Source organism: Micromys minutus, assembly GCF_963924665.1.
Source record: "Micromys minutus genome assembly, chromosome: 6".
NCBI lineage: Eukaryota > Metazoa > Chordata > Mammalia > Rodentia > Muridae > Micromys > Micromys minutus.
In genome coordinates this window covers 57,441,943-57,462,140 of record NC_137975.1, presented here as the reverse complement: position 1 = coordinate 57,462,140, position 20,198 = coordinate 57,441,943, and the positions used below count along the sequence as shown (strand labels likewise).

At 41.9% G+C, this 20,198-nt stretch overlaps 1 protein-coding gene across 2 annotated transcripts; it reads left to right on the top strand.

Annotated features, from left to right (window-relative positions):
* The first annotated feature begins 507 nt into the window (after window positions 1-507).
* Window positions 508-18,366, top strand: RBM17 (RNA binding motif protein 17). Of its 2 annotated transcripts, none has more exons than XM_080917871.1 (12): window positions 508-643; window positions 2,745-2,882; window positions 4,719-4,835; window positions 6,094-6,260; window positions 7,446-7,543; window positions 10,120-10,176; window positions 12,389-12,530; window positions 14,013-14,176; window positions 15,303-15,376; window positions 16,166-16,264; window positions 17,326-17,398; window positions 17,497-18,366. In XM_080917871.1, the coding sequence occupies exons 2-12, from the start codon at window positions 2,760-2,762 to the stop codon at window positions 17,598-17,600; spliced, it is 1,218 nt and encodes a 405-aa protein (XP_080773997.1). In that variant the 5' UTR covers window positions 508-643; window positions 2,745-2,759; the 3' UTR covers window positions 17,601-18,366. The 2 variants fall into 2 exon arrangements, with proteins under 2 accessions (XP_080773997.1, XP_080773998.1); XM_080917872.1 differs by having other exon boundaries at window positions 513-698.
* Window positions 18,367-20,198: the final 1,832 nt, after the last annotated feature.

Genomic DNA, 20,198 nt, shown 5'->3' with positions numbered 1-20,198 from the left:
CAGATGGTTGTGAACCACCATCGTGTGGTTGCTGGGAATCGAACTCAGGAGTGCGGATATTAAAGGCATGGGGAGAACACGTTTACACAAAGCCCTGGTCTCTCTGACCTTTCTTTTGTTGTTTGCCTCATTTTTCTTCCAAGAGAGCAAGGTTTATAGTGTTTACATTCTTTCCCTGAAGACCTAGCTCAGCGTGTTCTTCAATGCTATTCTGCAACATCCCGCCTGCAGAGATTTATTTCCATCATTAATTTTATAAGCGAGTGTTTGGGAATGAATAAGGGGCCAAGTAGGGGATTCTCAAGGCTCCTACTCAAAGGTTTGAAGGCACGTGAATTTGGAAACCTTGTGTCAATGGCGCCATCTCTTGGCCGGCAGAGACGAGATGCAGTGTAGTCCTCCGGTCAGCAGGGTGCAGTGCGAGCCGGGCCGTGCAGCTTTACTTCCGCGAGTCGCACGCAGGCGCAGACGTGCACTCCCGGCAGCCTCCGCTCTCCTACCCCGCGCGGTGCATCACTCTGCGGACTCCGTGGAGGCTCGGCGCTGCGGCGGGCTCCGGCGGTGGGCGGGCTTCCGCGCAGGGCGGCCGGGCTCCGCGCTGCCGCCGCCGTGGCCCATGGGCACAATCGTCTCGGAAGGCCGGGTGAGTGGCGCCACGGCGGCCCTGGCAGGCGGTCTGATCCGGAACGGAGACTCGGGTGAGCGCGCCTTCGCGGGTGCGCTGGACGCGAGGCCGCGGCTCTAGGCCGCGCCGTGAGGGGCGCGGGGATGCGGGCGCGGCACCCCGAGCTTCCCGGGGGTTCCCAGCCCTCCACGGTGGCCTCCGTCAGACTGCCATGATCCACCGGGCCGCCTAGATCTTCCTTCCACCTGTCCCGATCCCCTTGACAGTAAAGAAGGGACCTTTCTCTTCATGGTCCATGCCCAGACCAAGTTGTTGGGGTCGTTAGACCCCAGCAACCCAGAGTGCGTCGGGCCTCGGGAACGAAGAGGCCAAAAAAGAAAGCAAACCCCCAAACTTGTTTCATTCCAGAGCACCTGAAGTGAGGGTTGAGAACATTGTCTCACCTGGATAGAGACAGTTGTAACCCCCGGCATGCTCAGGCCTAGGTTAAGGGAGTTCTAGCGTTCATGAACCTCCGCTAGCTTTTGAGTTTCTGCTTGGACCACTTGTGCTGTGAATGCGTTCTCCAAGCTCAATGAGGTACTTCTCCGGGGGAGGGGGGGGGGTGGGTTAGATCTCTAAGAAGCAGGTTTGAAAACCCAGGCCTGGATTGATCTGAAGAACCAAATTCCAAGGAGGAAAGACTTGGAAGAGGAGCTGATGTTTATTCAGTTTAAAAGAGTTTTATTTATTACAAGTGCAGAAGTGGAAAGGTTGCACCAGTGAGGTGGGGGGGGGGGGCAGCAGCAGAGAAACACTGTAGAGCATTCCACAGTGTAAGGCGATGGTGACAAGGGATGAAGAGGGATTTAGCGGGATGATCATCCTGACTGCCACTGAGCAGTCAGGAAGGACTGAAATGGAAGACTGGAAAGTATAATTTCCTAGATGATTCTGCTTGTTCTCAGAGTAGGTGAGGCCTGTCTGTCTGCAACAGGTGGCTCTTTCAAATCCCGTGAACACATTTATACTGGGATAGGCTGAAAGCATTTCGAGATAACAGATTTTAGTAAATATGAGTAATCAAGCCCAGAGTGGCATATGTCTGGAACTCCTGCAGAAGAATAGGGGCTCGAGGACAAGCCACTTGTGGAAATCACAGGACAGTATTTTCCTCTACCATATGGGCTCTCATTGACCCTTGATTTGTTATTACATATCCCACCACAGCATGAATTTTTTACAACATCCTTCCAACAAGGACCAGTTCACTCCAGTAGGTAATCCTACAAGTCTTTCAGAACAGTAAAGAAATCTGTTCTACCGTTTGCTTAAGTTACAGATTACTCTAGTTTGCTTTTAATAGCTTTGGCCTATGGTATTTTGGTAATATGGATGGGAAACTTAAACTGTCAGATGGCATAGCTACAGATGAAGGGGAATAAATGATGCTGTCAAACATCATTAAGTCCTGAGTATATGATTGTGTTGTGGATCAAGCCAACAAGAGGACTTGTGATGGTTGTCTTGGTTGTCAGCTTGGATACATCTGGAATTTACTAAAGGCTGGCCACACCTATGAGGGATTTTATTTTTAAGACACAGTGTCTTTTTGTAACAGCCCTGGCCCTCCTAGGACTCATAGATGGTTCTGAGCCACCATGACAGGTGGTTGTTGGGAATTGAATTCAAGATCTCTGGAAGTTGAGTCATCTCTAGCACCTGGATCTTCACAGTTAATAATGCCCTTTATTAACTTCATAGTTAATAGAGAGTTTCTGCCTTACTTCATTATCTGTTCTATAACTGAAGGATTTCACTCATGAGTATGTTCACCACAGTCTTTTAGATTGAGAATTCTAAGCTGGACATAGCGGCATACCCCAGCACTCAAGAGGTAGAGGAAAGAGTCACAAAGCCAGCCTCATCTTTATGATAAGTTCAAGGCCAGCCTGAGCTACATGACAACCAATCTTAAAAGAAAAATTCTAGAGGACTGTTTTTAAAATAGTGTCTAGGTATAGATTGAAAAGAACCGTTTTGTGACAGCAGGGTCCATGGTGCAGCTGTTTTAACACAGAGACTTCATAACTTGCTTCTGTTTTGTATTATTTAATCTCTACCCTTGCTTGTCTTTCAGCATTAAACCAAAAAGATGTCCCTATATGATGACCTGGGAGTGGAGACCAGTGACTCAAAAACTGAAGGCTGGTCCAAAAACTTCAAGCTCCTGCAGTCCCAGCTCCAGGTGAAGAAGGCAGCTCTCACTCAGGCCAAGGTAGGTAAGAGCAGGCCCGAGCAGAATGGGAAAGTACAGAGTTCCCTGAGAACAGTCTGGCTTAAGCTTGCTCTTTTGCCTCCTTGATGGATGAAAATAAGAGTGGATGGGAAGACGGGTGGAGAGTTGGTTACTTTACTTCTGGTCTTGGAAACAGCAGGACTATTTTTTGGAGTATGAGTGAAGAAAAGCAGACTTTTCACCTTGGCCATGACACTGGCTTTAGACTGGAGTCTGTCAGACATGGCATTATCTTTGAAATAATGCTTCTTGTTCTTTAGTTTCTGTAGGGTTTTGGTTTGTTTGTTTTTTTGACACAAGATCTCAGTATGTGGCCCTGAGCTGTCTGTGTAGACCAGGGTGGCCTCAAAACCTCACAGATCTACCTGCCTCTGATTTCTGAGTGCTGGGATCAAAGGTATGCACCACCATACCCAGCTGTGCACATATTTTAATATCAGCTATTAGCAAATATCTTGAGATTGCAAATAGATTTTTAATCAGGCAAAATGGAACTTTACTTTAAAAAAATTATCTCCTAGCCTTCTGACATGAATTTTGAGGATTCTCTGTGTGGTTGATTTCTTATGAGGAAGTGAGCCTATTGTTTCTCTTGGGCTGTTGAGTGAATTTCTCAGAGTACTCACCAAACTTGTAAAAATTTGGTAGAGAAAAATTTACCTGAATCTGAAAGATGTTTGTTTCATTTGCATTTCACTTCTGAAAATACAAATTAAATTTTAAAATGAGCAAATAAGCAATTGTCATAACCCCTGTGGAAAGTTAGGGTTTATGTTGTGGTTTTGTATATTATACCTGGATGATATGCTGCTTGCTTAAAGCACCATTGAAGTCCAGAGAGCTCAGACTTCACTATAAGAATGAAAGTTTGTACCACTTTAAATTGTAAAACTGAGAAGTTAAACTTTGATGATCACTGTCAGTCCACATGATCTGCAATGGCATCTTAGCAACCTGAGAATTTGATGTTGTTTACAGCTTGCTGTGAGATATGTCTAAGCTTTAGCCTCAATTTGAACAGGTTTTAGATCTGCCAGAATATAGAGGTATAAGTTAAGGAGACATGTAGAATAAACCCCATTCGTAATAACAGTGTCCCAGAGAAAAGAACAAAGATGGAGGTGGTGTCAGAGAAGGGCTGAAGATTGGGGAAATCTAAAGTACATATGTTTAGGATACTGGCAGGGGTGGTGAGGATCTGAATTTGATCCCTAGAACCATGGTGGAAGGAGAGACCCTGCTCTCATACATATGCATGCACATGCAAGTATATGTGTGTGCGTGCATGCATACATACTGAGTAATTTTTATTTGGTTGGGGCAATCAGTTCTAAAAGAAGTAGGGTAGGGCTCACTCTCTGGAGACAGAGAGGTGGATCTCTAAGTTTAAAGCTGGCCATAAAGTGGTCACATTTACTATAAACTTTATAGAAAAGTAGAGAAAATCTGTGCTTTTGAGAAAGCAAAAAAGGATGAAGCTGTTGCTCGGTTGGTATAGAGTGTTTGCCTAGTTTTCAGGAAGTCCTATGTTAAATCCCCTGTGTAGAAACTGACCAACCAACACTCAGCAATGTGGAGGGAAAAGAGCAGAGGTCCAAGTTCATCATCAGCTACATAGAGCACTGGAAGCCAGCATGGATTCCATAAGACCCCTCAGGAAACAGCAAAACACTGATTGGGTTAGACTTTACTGTTTTAAAGCTGATTTTATCCTAGCCAAAGGTTTGTTACAGAGACCAGAAAAGGTGTCTTTGTTGCAAGTAGCATGAATTTTAATTTGAAAGTTTGGTGTATTTTTCTTGTTTCTGATGTCAGAGCCAGAGGACAAAGCAAAGTACAGTGCTCGCTCCGGTCATCGACCTGAAGCGAGGAGGTTCCTCAGATGACCGGCAGATCATAGACACGCCACCTCATGTGGCAGCTGGGCTGAAGGTAAGCCTGCATCCACCTATGGTGTGAAGCATTTCCCACTTTTCTTTATTTTACACATATATTCCTCTTTTTGTAAGACTTGCCTTGTGTGTGCATCCATGGAGGACAGAGAGGACATTAGATCCCATAGGGCTGGAGTTAGGCATCTGTGAACCTTGTGTGGTTACTGAGAATCAAGCTCCCATCCATCCTCTGATAGAGAAGTAAGCACTCTTAACCTCTTGACCATCTCTAGCCCCACACAAGGGTCTCTTCAGTAGGCCATTGAAAGCTAGTATTATTTTCAACTCAAGTTTTACTTTATCACTATCAAAACCTTTATTACCTAAAATAGTTTAGTATGAAAACATCAGGAATGAAAGATGGGTAAAAATTAAAAGCATATCTTTTAAATCATATATACCCTTCAGGCATTATAAAATTACATAATTTTAGAATATCTTTCTATAACTTCTGCTCTATAATTTGTTTTTAGTTATTGTCCATCCATCCTTGTCAAACTGTAGATTGTGTGGTCATTTATTATGTGTGTGAGTGTTGTGCCCACATGCGTTGGTGCACTACATGTGTACCTGTTGCCTGTACAGATGCATCCCTAGGACAGAGGTAGGTCAGTTGGGAGCCACCATGTGGGTCATGGCAGTGAAACCCAAGTCTTCTGGAGTAGCAATGCACTTAATTATTGATGCATGTCTCCAGCCCCTATGTGGTCAGCTTTAATGGTTTCAGTGAGTGCCTCCAGTGGGTACCTGTCACTTAATTCTTCTCATGTCAACTATATGGTTATTTCTAATTGTACTCTAGCGGCATTGGAACTCATTTTTAGAAAAAGGCATTAAAACATTGGGCATAGTGCTGCAAGGACCAGCTCTGGGGACGCAGACAACTTGAGCTCTTCACGTCATTCTTGGCTATGTGTCTAGTTTGTGGCTCTGTGAGACACTATCTGGAGAGAGCAAGGGAAGTCTGGAAAATAATAATCCATTATCACATGTGTGTTTGTACAGATGTCAATCAGATGACAATTTAAACTTCATTTAAGAGCTACTATGTTTGTCCGTGCATTTCTGTAAGTAAGCTTTTGGGTAACTGCCAGGTTGTGCTGCCATCTGGTGAGGGGAGGCCTCCTAGGCATTTGTTGACTCACCAGAAAATAGAGGTTCCTCAGATAATCTGGATGGCCTCTCTTGCCTTAGCCTGTGACTTTGCTTCTGCAGGAGATGAAATGGTACTCACTTAGGTGTTTTTACTTCCTCAGGACCCTGTGCCCAGTGGGTTTTCTGCAGGGGAAGTTCTGATCCCCTTAGCTGATGAATATGACCCTATGTTTCCTAACGATTATGAGAAAGTGGTGAAGCGCCAGAGGGAAGAGCGGCAGAGGCAGCGGGAGCTGGAAAGACAGAAGGAAATAGAGGAAAGAGAAAAGTAAGCTTCATCTTGATTTGGGAGCAAATGTATTCAGTCAGTGTGCATTACAATGAGTGAGTTTTTGTATTGTTTCTAGACCTGAAACAATGGTTTCAGTTTTAGTCAGCAAGAGTTTGCTTGGTTTTGGTTCCATCCCACATTGATAACATACTTGGGAATATTTATAGACTGGAAACCTAAAGTATAGACTTTGCATGAATTAGAAAAATAACTTAAAAACTCACTGGTATCCAGGTGTGGTACGTGCCTGCAATCCCACCAACATAGTGTTCAAGGCCAACCCCATTTCAAACTCAAAACAGAAATTTTTTCCAGGGCTTGTAGCTGCTAGAATCACATTTACAATATTTCAACGCTATTCCTTTAGTATATTTTGGTTTTGGTTTTTTTGAGACAGGGCTTCTCTGTGTAGCTCTAGCTATCCTGGAAATCACTGCAGACCTGACTGACCTCAAACGCAGAGATCCACCTGCCTCTGCCTCCTGAACACTAGGATTAAAGGCGTGGACTACCACACCTAGCTTCCTTTCCTATTTTTGAGCCAGGTGAAATTACATGTGTTTTAAAATTGACTTTTAATGTACTTATAATACTTATTTAAAATTAGTTAATAGGACTTATTTCCTCTTTTACTTAAGATTTATTTATTATTTATTTTATGTATGTGAGTACATTGTTGCTGTCTACAGACACACCAGAAAAAGACATCCTATTACAGATGGTTGTGAGCCACCATGTGGTTGCTGGGAATTGAACTCAGGACCTCTGCTGAGTTCAGTGCTCTTAGCCTCTGAGCCATCTCTCCAGCTCAGGACTTATTTCTAATTTTTTTGCTTAATTTATTCTTTCATGTATTAGATTCTGACTGTAGGTTTTTCTCCCTCTTCCCTCCCAGTTCTTGAAAACAGATGCTATAATATCAAAAGTTAGATGTCAACGGTTTTTTCCTATGAATTATACCCATGTATCTGTTAAAGTTGTTCTTTTTTCTCTTTTAAAAATTTTTTTATTATATTAATTCTCAGAATCTATATAAAAATTAACAATTCATGCTCAAAGAACATTTTTCTTTTTCCTTTGGGTTTGTTTGTCTTGTTTTGCCAAGAGGAAGTCACAATGACATTTAAGCTTTATGTTCTATACTAACTCATCTGTGATGCCCATTTGTTACTTTCATTTCAGGAGGCGTAAAGACAGACATGAAGCTAGTGGGTTTTCAAGACGACCAGACCCAGATTCTGATGAGGATGAAGACTATGAGCGAGAGCGGAGGAAAAGAAGTAAGGCGTTAGCGCAGACGAGCTCACCTTTGCTTTCCCTTCCCTTTGAACATGGTTATTTCACACTGGTGTGGGTAGTTGAGGGGTTTGGCCAGTGCTCTAAAGTCTCACCAGTCCACATTCTGTAGCAGCTTTGGTTTATGCAGTTTACAATGTTCTCCTCTCCAAACTTTATAACACAGCACACATCTGCCATCCACTTTTAAAACAGCATTAGTTCTGCTTCTGCCCTTTTTCTTACTGGAGGCCTGATCATCTTTTGCCTCTTCTCAAACCCAGGGCATTTCTGGCCAGCCGTGGGTGGAGAGGGAGACGCCACATCCAGAGCACATTTACCACTAACTCGGCTGCATATGAGCATCCATCAGATTTTTTTCATGTTCATCTGCTGCCTGAGAACAGGGATATCACAGTCTGCACTGAGGACTTTGGACCAGCCTGTCTACCTACAGTTTTGGGAGAATGTGTTTAAAATACATTCTTAGCAGCAATTAGTAGCTAATGACACTTAAAAGAACAAAATAATCTTTTGGCTTTATGGTGGTGTGCTTGCTGGGACTTTACTTAGCTGTCTACTATCAAACAGGCACTGCCTGAGCATCTCAGACCTTCATAGTTCTGAGTACAGTCTGTTAGCTTGCAGTGTGAGTCTCAGGGACATGGTACATTCTGGATATTATAGGCCCACTTTGGTCTTAACCCTTGGTTTTTATTTGCCTGAAGCCATTATTGTAATTTGTTGTCTCGAACGCAAAACCTAAAGATTATATGTCATGATACTTGGTAATTTCTGTATGTGTAACTGTGTTTTATGACAGTAATAGTCTCTCCAGATATATGCTAAAGCCTGTTGTAGGGTATAATTTAAATTTTGAAAATATCTGCTAAGTGGAAAAGAACAAGTTTATGATTTAAAAATATCAGTGATTAGGTGGATGAGTGAATTAAATGTACTTGTACTTTGGTTTTGCTTGTTGGCTTTTCAGTTTAGTGATGGAGTTGATAGTGGTGGTGTTTGAGATAGTCAGATAATAGAGCCCTGAAATTATAACTCAATCATACCTTACACTTCGGACCATCTTCCTGCCTCAGCTCCCTGAATGCTAAGATTACAGGTACACCACCACAGTTCCATTGCTTTTCTCACTTAGAATAATGTTAATGTTTATTGAATGCACAATGTGTCTGGTAGTATTGTATACTTGATGCATGATATCTGTCACTATTTGATTTCAATTAACAATTTTTCTGTGTTGAATGCTTTTAAGCCTCATCTTCTCAGCCCATAAAGTGATTGCTATCTTTTTTGTAAGACATGCTTCTATACGTTAAGAAAATTTTCTCCTTGGGGTTGGAGAGATGACTCAGTAGTTAAGAGCACTGACTGCTCTTTCAGAAGTCCCGCGTTCAATTCCCAGCAACCACAGGGTGGCTCACAACCATCTGTAATGGGATCTGATGCCCTCTTCTGGTGTGTCTGAAGACAGCTACAGTGTACTCACATAAATAGAATAAATTTAAAAAAGAAAGAATATTTCCTTCCTTAAATAATAAGAAGCATGCAACTTCAGTGAGAAGCTTTGTGTTTGAACTTGGAACTGACAGAGAACCAGCAGCATTCTACCTGTGATATATACATTAATCCACCTTTTCTCAATGGCTTTAAACTTTTCAAAGCTTTAGTTTCTCGTATTCTACTGAAGTCTGAAATATGTCTGAAAATATGGAATTTTTCAGTAGGATATTCGGAAAATGTGGAATTATTCAGTAGGATATTCTGAGAGGAGCCACATTTGCAGACTTTTTATTAGTTGTTGATCTAATTGTTACTGGTTGTTGTCATTCTCTTACTATGCTTAATCTGTAAATTCGACTCATCAGTGGGCACAGTGACGTGTACCTGTATAATCTTAGCACTGTAAATGCTGCAGTGTGCTTATATACTTAAATAAATAGGTTTTCTTTGGGTTTGTATTTCTTGTTAATGCATGTCATCTAGTCTGTTCATCATAATGTATCTCTACTGGCTTTAATTTCTTTTGTGAAAATTTTGGGCTGATACAGCATGGTTTTATAACCAATTTCAATTTATCATACTATTCCACTGGTGAAGTCACAATACATTTGGGTGGGACACTTGAGACAGAGTCTCCTGGTGCTGGAAGTCACAGCCCTCTGTGACCTCCTGGAGTACTAATGGATGTCTGGCCTGGACACTGTGTTTTGGGATTCACATAATGAAGAATTCCTTACAGTCTGTTCACGACATCCTAGTTGTCTTGTCTTTCAGTTTATGTCTGCATTTTCTGGCCAGCAGACATGGCAGAGATGGCGGCATTGCCTAATATCTTTCTAAGAGCTGGGACTCATACTCCCAAGAGGTGTCAAACGTGATTGGTGGGGCAGTGGCTTTGGCATCACAGGGAACCGGATTTATTCCATTTCTTCAGATTCATTCTTGGATTGTTTTCTCAATTGGAAACTGGAAGCTGTAATTATTTTCCAAGGTTTCTGAAGCCAGAATAAAATCTTAACTACACAATTGGTGTGCTAATTTGTTCCTTGTATCTTCACAGGTATGGGAGGAGCTGCCATCGCCCCACCAACTTCTCTTGTAGAGAAAGACAAAGAGTGTAAGTACATCTCTTCTGTTATCTTATTCTCACACTGGTATTATGGACATGAAGATTCTAAGCTTGAATCTCTAGTTTCCTGAGTTTAGAGCAGAATAGCCTGGGTCTCACCCCTGAAGTCACAGTGGCCCTTCCTGTTTGCTACACCTGGGATACTTTGCTTTGTTCTGTTCATTTTGCAACAGTCACTACTGTGTAGTGCTGGCTGGCCCGGATGTGAACTCTGCCTTCTGGATGCTGGGACTGTATGTACCACCATGCCCCACCCCACACTTGGGACTTTTTAATACCAGACTCAGAAATAGAGTCGATTTGGGTTTTGTTAATGGTGGTGGATTTTTGTTTTGTTTTATCCTTTGCAGGGTAAGGTTCAAGACAGGGTTTCTCTGTATCGTCCTATCTGCCCTGGAACTTAGTTTGTGTACCAAGCTGGTGTTGAATTTAGAAATCTGCCTGCCTCTGCCTCCTGAGTGCTGGGATTAAGATTTTCATACAAGAAAATAACTTCATTTTTATTGTTATTATCAAGGTTTCATGTTTGTGATGGGTTCATTTGAAGTAAATAAAAACAATAGTAAATAGTAGCTCTTGCCCCTTGACTACTATAGTAGCATGAAGGCCACGAACAGGAAGTACTCAAATTCAAGCAGAGCCTGTGCTGTCCAGTGATTTTTTTTTTTTTTATTTAAGCTAGCTTATGTCAGAGAGAGCTCTTATACACATAAAACAAAAATAAAGTGAATAAAACAAAACTAAAAGCCATCAGTAATCTTTTGAAAACATTTATTATTTTTTTCTAATTTTATGTGTATGAGTGTTTGCCTATCTAATATCTCAAATAGGCAAAAGGTTTTTGTAACTGAGCGTGACTGAGCAGCATCTGTCTACTTATATCACTAAATACGCCAGCCACTGTCCGTTCTCCTCCGGAGCTCTTTAAAACCTGGAAGTTATGATTGGGCTTTGTCCTGTGCTCTGTGCAGAGCCATGCCTAAGCTTACTAAACACAAATGACTGGGCCTGTAGAGATGGCTCAGCGGTTAAGAGCACTGTCCACCCTTCCAGAGGACCCAGGTTCAATTCCTAGCACTCACATAGCCCTCTGTCACTCCAGTTCTAGGGAATCTGACACCTTCTTCTGTCCTTCATAGGCACCAGACGTGCAAGCACATGGTACATGGGGATACATGCAGCGAAACACTCATACACCTAAAACAAAAATAAAATTAAAAGCCACCATCTGGTGCTGGGAACTTGAACCTGGACCCGTGTGGGATAAGTCAGTGCTGTTAACCATTGTGCCACCATCTCAGCCCCAGTGTTCTTTAGTCTGCATTATACTACTTGTTACGTTTTAAGGAAGATAGTTTAGGAATATGATTAAATATATATTGTACAAACAAAACATCTGACAAACAGTAACCCAATTTCTGCAAGCGGGGTCCACAGATCTGATGCCTTTAAAGCTTCCTGTTGACGCTAATACACAAGTAGATTAACATGGTCCTGACTTCAAAGATGGTTTTTAGTGGTTTGTGCAGCTGGCTAAGTTAGCATCTAGAGCAGGTATGCTTATGCTATGGGATGCTGGAGAGTAACACTGCATCTCCGTGGAGCACGCAGAAATCTTACAGTCAAGCAGGAGTTGTCATTTAAGTGAGTGCCTTAACAGGTGAAGAGCATTTCAGAAAGATGTAAAAAAAGGATGCGGGGAGGATATGACCAGTAGAACTAAGAATGCTCTTCCACTTCTGCTTTGTTAAAAGCTGCACAGATCTTATAAACCAAAAGTTTTATAGGAACAGAAGGATAGCAGAGTACATGTGTATTAATAATGTAGCCCACTGTTCTGAATGCTAATTTTATAACTTTTATTATTTCATTGTTAAAGTGCTGGGAGTGGGGATGGTGGATGCCTCACCTATGGAAAGTATGTACACTTCCCAGAGGCTGTGGGTACGTTTCCAGCATCAACCACCTGTCCAAACGTACACTCAGGCATACACAGGTCAGAGATGAGAGACTTAAAAACTAATCTCAGAACAAGTCCTGTGGCTGTGAGCACTGCAGAGATGGGGACGGTGTTCTTTAGGAAAGAAAGAACATAATAAAAATGTAGGTTAGGTCAGTCCAAGAGTGAGAGTGAAAGCTAGTGAAGCTTCTGGGGTTTTCTGAAGAACTGTGCTGAGCCTGCTTTACTTTTCTTCAACAGTACCCCGAGATTTTCCTTACGAAGAGGACTCAAGACCTCGATCACAGTCTTCCAAAGCTGCTATTCCTCCCCCAGTGTATGAGGAGCCGGATAGACCAAGATCTCCAACAGGACCCAGCAACTCCTTCCTTGCTAACATGGGGTAAGTGCCTAGTGTCCTATCTAGCTGAGAGAATGCTGACGTGGCTTAAGACTCAGGTTTGAGGTGTGGCTCAGTCCTACAATCCCAGCACCTTGAAGATGGAGGCAAAAGGAGTCTGAGTTGCGGGCTAGCCTGGACTACACAGTGAGACTGAGATACAATGTGAAGTGTTTGCTGTTTTTTCCATAGGTGGAACTCATTTGAAAATAAAACCACTTGGATTTCTAGAGAAATACTTGTGTATAAGTCATGGATGATTTAAACACATTTTGCTATGTAGGAGAAGTTTCTGATAATTACATCATTTCTCATAACATCTAAATAAAATATAGCTCAGGAATTAGAAAGGGTTCGTGTTATCTCCAAAGGGTCAGGGGCACTGGGTTTTCCTGAAGAAATGGGTCATTTGCCTTAGATTGTGGTCTTAAACCTTTGGTTTTAAGAAACTGTTGAGGCTGGAGATGCAGCTCAGTGGTGAAAGGTTTGTCTGCTGTGCACTAGCCCTGGGCTCTGTCCCTAACCCTTCCCCTCAGAACAAAAAACACCTTTTGTCATTCTAACTACTATTTGTCATAGTATGGAAAAAAAATCCACTTTAAGATTGACATTTGAGTGAGACTAGTGGATTTTGTTTGTTCGTTCTAGAGTAGTATCTCCTCATAGCCCAGGTTGGCCTCAAACTCACTATTCTTTTGCTACCTGCCTCAGTCCCTGGAGTGCTGACATTAGGATTGCAGGAGTGTGGGGCCACTATATTTTATTTGTGATTGATACTATCTATAAAAGACTGCTCAGGTGGCATTGCCCTCAATTTTTTTTGTTCACTGCTGTTAAACAGTTGCTGCTTGCAGTGTAGGTTCTGAGGATGCTCAGGAGGTTCTGAAGAAAGAGCTGGAGTAGACAGCTGGCCTTGTGAACAGCAGGAGGACTTTTCAAATAATGGAAGTGCATTTAACAGTGCAAATGTCAGCACAGTTCCAGCACACTGTCTAGAGGACATGGTGTGTCAGTGACAGCGCTGCACTGGAGGGGAAGAGGGCAGAGACGTGCTTCTGGGTCTTGTTCTTCCTGCTCACCATAAAAATTGTCACTTTGAGTTTCATTTAAACAAGAATTGGATTTTTAACTTGTACTTAAGAAAGCTCCAGTATAGTGTAGTCTGGCCTGTGTAGTGGGTTGCTTTGCCCTGGAAATAGTTTGTTTAAGAGGAACTCTGAAAGGGGTTGCAGAACATACGCAGGTACAGACCTTATGGAGGCCTGGCTTCATGATCCAAAGCCAAGCAGATGGTGCCAGTGGGGACACCCTGGAAACCTTTGGACACCAGAAGTGAATTGCTGCCCTCTTGCTGAAAGCGCAGACCAAGAATCCAGTTCCATTAGTGCCCTTAACCCCTGGAAAGGGTTTTTCTTTGCTGCTATAGGTCAATGTGTTCTGGTATCAATGGCATCTGTTTTAAGGGTCCTTTTTCTTTTCTCACAGTGGCACAGTGGCTCATAAAATCATGCAGAAGTATGGCTTCCGGGAAGGTCAGGGACTAGGGAAACATGAGCAAGGGCTGAGCACTGCATTGTCCGTGGAGAAGACCAGCAAGCGTGGGGGCAAGATCATTGTGGGTGATGCGACAGAGAAGGGCGAGTCTCAGGGTAAGTTCACGGAGCATTGTTGGTCCTTCATTCCAGAGGGAAGGTGCATCCTCCCTTGGGAAGCAGCAACTTCTAGTTATGACATGGTTTCCACTTCTATCTTATGAAGCCCAGACAGATGAAATATGCTTGTGGAAGCAAAATTTCCCAGCTGCTTTGATTAGGCAAAGAATCATTATAGCTTAATAAAATACTTAGTGATTGTGTTTGCTTTCTCCACATCTTCAGTGGGTCTCAGGTATTTTGGCTTTCGTATAGCTGGGGTTTTGGCTAACCTACTGACGATTCATTTGGTGAGGCCTAGAGTAGGCTCATCTGAATCCCCTTTCCTCAAATATGGTGACAGCTCGACTGGCAGTCCTGTTGGTGCACAGCCTCAGCAGCAGCCAGTTGCTTCAGTGCTAACAGCTACATTGAAAAAAAGGTGATCCCAATGTACAATAGTATCTAAAGTCAACTTAGCTAGTAGCTAGATAGTTAATTGTCTGGGCCAGCTACCTAAACTGTTACTCCAAGACAGCAGTTATTAGCAAGTATTATAAACTGTGCTCTTCAGGAAATGAAATGAGTGAAAGGTGGTAGGTAGTAATAGAAGCTAGAAACTTTCAGAAAATACCATAAATGCATGTACCGAAGAAGAACGTGTTTTTACTGCAGGGACTGGTTGCATAGATGCTTTTGTAGACAGTACAAGTGATGAAATTGGCACTGTAATTGAATTAGTCTTAGTTCATTTCCTGTTGCTGTGGTTAAAAAAAAACAAACTGACAAAAGCAACTCATGAGAGGAAGTGGTTTTTTTTTGCTCAATCCAAGTCCAGGTTAAAATCCATTACTGAGAGGCAGTCAGGGCACCAGGAACTTGAAGCAGCTAGTCACATAACATGTAGTTAGGAACGGAAAGTAATGAATGAATTCATACTACCTAGTTCCCATCCTTGTATGTTCCAGGCCCCCAAACTGCAGGGGTCCTCCCGCTAAAATGAGTGTCACTAAGATACTGTCTCACAGACATCCTCAGAGGCCTTTCTAGATCTTTAGGTTTAGTTATGTCTAGATATTTTTATGTCTAGATTTAATTAGGACAATTAAAACTAACAGTCATAGTGTCTCGTGTTTTGATACAGATGCATCCAAGAAGTCGGATTCAAATCCATTAACTGAAATTCTTAAGTGCCCTACTAAAGTGGTCTTGCTAAGGGTAAGAAGTAAAACCTGTCCCTTGATTCTTTCACCCATCTACCTGTCTTTATAGGCTTTCACAAAGTCCCACTGGTGTCCTATAAATACTGAAAGCATGGCTCAGTGGTTAAGAGCATGGGCTGCTCTTCCAGAGGACCGGAGTTTGTTCCCAGCACCCACATGGTGGTCTACAGCTGTCTGTAAATCCACTTCCTGGTCTTCCCTCTTCTGGTCTCTTGGGGGCACCAGGCACTAAAATGGTACATAGACTTACATTCAAGCAAAATACCCATGCATCAAAAAGTACCATGCATGAAAAAAAATAATAAAATAAAACAATAAAATTTTTTAAAAAGATTACTGAAATTGATGTTTTGCAAATAATCCCATTGGGTAGATCCTTACAGGTGGGTGTTAAGTTACCCTCCCCATAAAGTGTTACTTTGAGACTGGAGACTGCAGTGACTAATGAGTTAAAATGGTTAGAATTTTTGGAAACATCCTCTTAGGTCTTCAGTACACAGACACTTTTGTAACACTTTTCAAGGCTTCCTGTCTGCTTACAGAAATGCCAGCCTTAGTACTTTAGACGCAGACTTTTCCATGCTGTCTTTTGGGATTAGAGCACATTCCACATCTAGGATGGGGCTCAGTGTTGGAGCACTTCCCAGTGTGTGCAAGGTTCTAGTTGTGGCAGGGTTGAAGGGAGAAAACAGGGAAAGGGGAGTTGTCTTTATGAAAGAAAGTGTTGTTTCTGAAACCCATAGATGTTTGTAAATTATGCTTGTATTTGTCTCTCTGTATATAGAACATGGTCGGTGCAGGAGAGGTCGATGAAGACTTGGAAGTTGAAACAAAAGAAGAATGTGAAAAATATGGCAAAGTTGGGAAATGTGTGATATTTGAGGTGGGAAAATTTTCTCTTGATATAATTTGTAATTGGGTTATAAATCCCCTCTATAAGTGCATCGGTTTGTTAATTCTCCCTATAAAAGGCAGTGCATATCAGTTAGACTTCTCCTAATGCTAGGTGGGTTTTGCTTGTTTGTTTTTAAGACAGGTCTCCCTGTGTAGGCAAGCTGACCTTGAGCTCATAGAGATTTACTGCCTCTGCCTCCTAAATGCCAGAACTAAAGGCATGCATCACCACTCCCAGCTATGTGTTAGTTTTCAATGTAGAAACAAAAGTAGATTTTATTAACTATAGTATATAGTATATATATATTATAGTAAATAAAAGTGTATAATATGTTTAAATAAAAATATATAATAATATGTTTTATTACATCATTTTGCAAATATTTACTGCCTCTCATGGAGCCCATTCTGTACTGAGAACATTTAAGTTACCAGACATATGTTGTGATTTCAATGATATGTTTAGATGAAGAGACAACACATAACAAATAACCAGGAAATACAAAATAGTGGCTCTGAGTATAGATCTTGAAAACTGCATCAGCCTAAGCAATGGAGGAGGCTTTATTACTGTCCCGTGTGAGCCAGACTTTGAATAGAGTGTGGGGAGTGCAAAGGAAGGGGCTGTGGCTGGATGAGGATTCTGGGACTTGCTTGGACTCGTGCTTACATACTTGACATGAAGCCATATTGTGGAAAGCTTGGACCCCTAAACAAAGCTAGTGAAAGGACAGACCTATGTGTGTCCATAGCTTTCACTGCCGCCGCTGCTGCTGCTCCCTGCTGTCTGCTGACTGTATAAGACTTGATTACATGCTAGTGGACAGCTTCCTCCAAAAAGTCAGACTGTATTACTTAGCTTAGGTATGTGTTCCCAGTCCTTCACATACCCTCAAAAAAATTAGTACAGATTTTAATATTAGCAGTTTGTTTCCTTGATGGCTGACCACTTCTGTCGTGTTTGTGTGCATGAATATATGTACATATTCATAATTGAAATTAGAGTGTGTGCACAGACTAACTTTACTCCTGCATTTCTTTCCATTCTAGATTCCTGGTGCCCCTGATGATGAGGCAGTACGGATATTTCTAGAATTTGAGAGGGTCGAATCAGCAATTAAAGGTTTGTTGTACTATTCACAAATTTATTAAAGATACTATTTGTTTCGATGTCTTTTAAGATTCCTGTATTAACTGATTGTCATTTTGTTTGCCTTTCAGCTGTTGTTGACCTGAATGGGAGGTATTTTGGTGGACGGGTGGTTAAAGCATGTTTCTACAATTTGGATAAATTCAGGGTTTTGGATCTAGCAGAACAAGTTTGATTGTAACTTAACGTCACCTCCTTGATCCTTAAAAGAGCTGCAGACTGAGCAATGACACAGGCGTCAGCCTCCATGGCTGTTGGACACTGAACTCTTGGATGGACTTCTAAAATATATGTTGATGGATCCCTTTTTTATTTTGTGTGTTTTTTTTAATATAGTATAAAAATCCTTTAAAAATCTGTGTGCTCTCTGGTTGTTTCTCACTATTGCTTCTGTGTTGATTGTTTCTGCTGGGATTTCTGGCCATGCCGCGTGTCTGGCACTACAATACAGTGTAGGAAGGCTTAGAAGGATTTGTGTTAAAGCATCCTCTCCTCCGTCTCGATAAAACCTTCACCGTATGGAGCTATAGCTCCATACATCATATAATGAAGTCATCTTGGCGCTCTGCTTGAGGTGAAAATGCTTGCTTTCTCTCGTAGAGAAGTCCAGTGACTGGGCGTGAGTAACTCTTAGCCTGAATTATGATTGAGGAATCAAGAGCCCAAATGACTTGGCTTAAGCTGTCTGCTGTTTAAGCCAGACTATAGGGTTTGCTGTGGGATTATGGAATATATGGGTATGGAAGTCATTTTAGGATGGATTAGAAACATCAGTTAACTCAGACCCAGAAGGTGTGTTATAAGTGTGTACCCAGCTACTTTGGGAATATACCAACACATTCTGAAACTGTTGGTGCATATACAAGTGAATGGAAGAATGCATTCAAAAGCAAAATAAAACCTAATTAAGATGAGTTTTGTGATCAAAATATATATTGTATGAGTTTGGGCTAAATAAAGATGAAAGAATTATTTAATTGGGACCTTTTGTGATTTTGTAATTGGGACAGTCAGAAGCAGCTGTGAGGTTTATGGCAGCTTTACCTTGGCATCAGGCATGCATATTGATATAAATATCCCTGTGGCCTTCCAGCGACCCACCTGCTGAATGACAGCTAGTTCTGTGTGGTCTCTAATGCATGGAAGATGCAAGCTCCCATCTTGAGTGCTTTCCTTATGCCTTCTGATACTAGTCCTTTGTGCTAAGTGGCTCTTCTTAGGATCCTCATCATCAGCAACTGGAGGATGCCAATGACCTAAGAGGGTCCTTTATTAGTACAGCAAACTTCATGATCTTTCCCTAGTCTCTCTGTAATTGTATAGATCATCCGTAACTGTCTCATTGAGTGCATTCTTGTATTTGACCGGATGGCTGGTTTTGCTGCTTTTAAGGCAGGTTCTAGATACATAAGTCCTGGCTAGTCTTGAATCCATTTTATAGCTGAAAATGACCTTGAGTTCCTAGTCCCTCGGCTTCCAAGACTCAGGATAACAGTTGTGTTCTGCTATACTCAGCAGGGAGCATTGTGATGAATTTCTAACTGGAGTGATTTAAAATCAAAAGACTTGACAGTCTAACCGGTAAGGTTCAGTGTGATGTATGTTTGTCGTTCTTTAGTTTACAGTGGAGGGGTGCATTCACATGCTACAGCAGGAGCTTTGAGGTGAGGAGTATTTATACAATGTGAATACCAAGAATCAAACTCAGGCTCTGTATAAGTGCCTTCACTCAATGAACCATCTCACTAGCCTTGACATTTGTCCTTGATCTCCTGTTTGTAATCTTTTGAAAACCCTTTCTGGGTTTAGGGAGTTTCTTTCACTCCCTCTTCTTAAGAGAGAATCTTTTCACTAGGTTAGGACTTTAGCTGAGAAAAGCATCAACAAGTGATTGGCAGTTAGAATTTCAAATGACAAATCATGAAAGATGCAAATGAGATTGGCAAGGACTCACCTTCCCTAGACTGAAAATTTGATGAACCCAGTTACTTGGTAAAACATTTAGCCAAGCCAGGTACTGGCAAGGTACACCTTTAATTCCGCACGCAGGAAGCAGAGCGGGAAGAGTTCTCCAGTTTGAGGCCAGCCAGGTCTGCAGAGTGAGTTGTAGGACAGTCAGGGTACACAGAAACACTGTCTCAAGAATCAAACCAAAACCATTTAGGCGAACTTACTTTGCTCAGGAGTTCAGAACAGTGGTGTTGGTGAAATGAGAATGTTGGTGAGTGTTGACCAAAGACTGCAGGGTTCAAATGTGCTCACTGACTAGCTGTCTGGAAACAGAAAATGGAAAAGTTTGTGTTTCCCTCATGATTTTGGAGGTTGGAATATGAAGTCAAGGTGACAGCTTGTTACCAGGTGTGACCCTGTTTTTGTTCATCAGTGGTTGTCTTCTTTCTTCAAGTGTAAAATACTAACATTTGTTAATGTCACGATCTCCATTCCACGCTGGAATTTCCACAGCCTTCACTTACATAAAAGTGCATTGAAGGTTCTGTGAAATTGTAATGGCTTCTGACAAACGTTTAATCTCATTTGTCCTGGTATACAGGGTCAATTCACTACCCTAAAATGTCTCTGCTTCACCTACTTTTCCAAACCCAGCCCCACTTCCATCCTGGTAATGACTGATGTGTTTAGCATTAAGAGTTTTGTGTTTTCTGGGGTATCATACGATTGGAATCCTACAGCATAGGCTTTTTTCTTAGCGTTGCTATTTTTACTTAGCACTGTGGGGCTTGGCACATCAGTGATCCGTCATTGCATTTGAGCT

What these genes read in the sequence shown, in the direction of transcription:
- RBM17 (XM_080917871.1), top strand. Translation starts at nt 2,760, where the DNA reads ATGTCCCTATATGATGACCTGGGAGTGGAGACCAGTGACTCAAAAACT. An exon ending in ATGTGGCAGCTGGGCTGAAG is followed by an intron (nt 4,836 to 6,093) that starts GTAAGCCTGCAT and finishes TTACTTCCTCAG; the next exon opens with GACCCTGTGCCCAGTGGGTT. An exon ending in AGAGAAGGGCGAGTCTCAGG is followed by an intron (nt 14,177 to 15,302) that starts GTAAGTTCACGG and finishes GTTTTGATACAG; the next exon opens with ATGCATCCAAGAAGTCGGAT.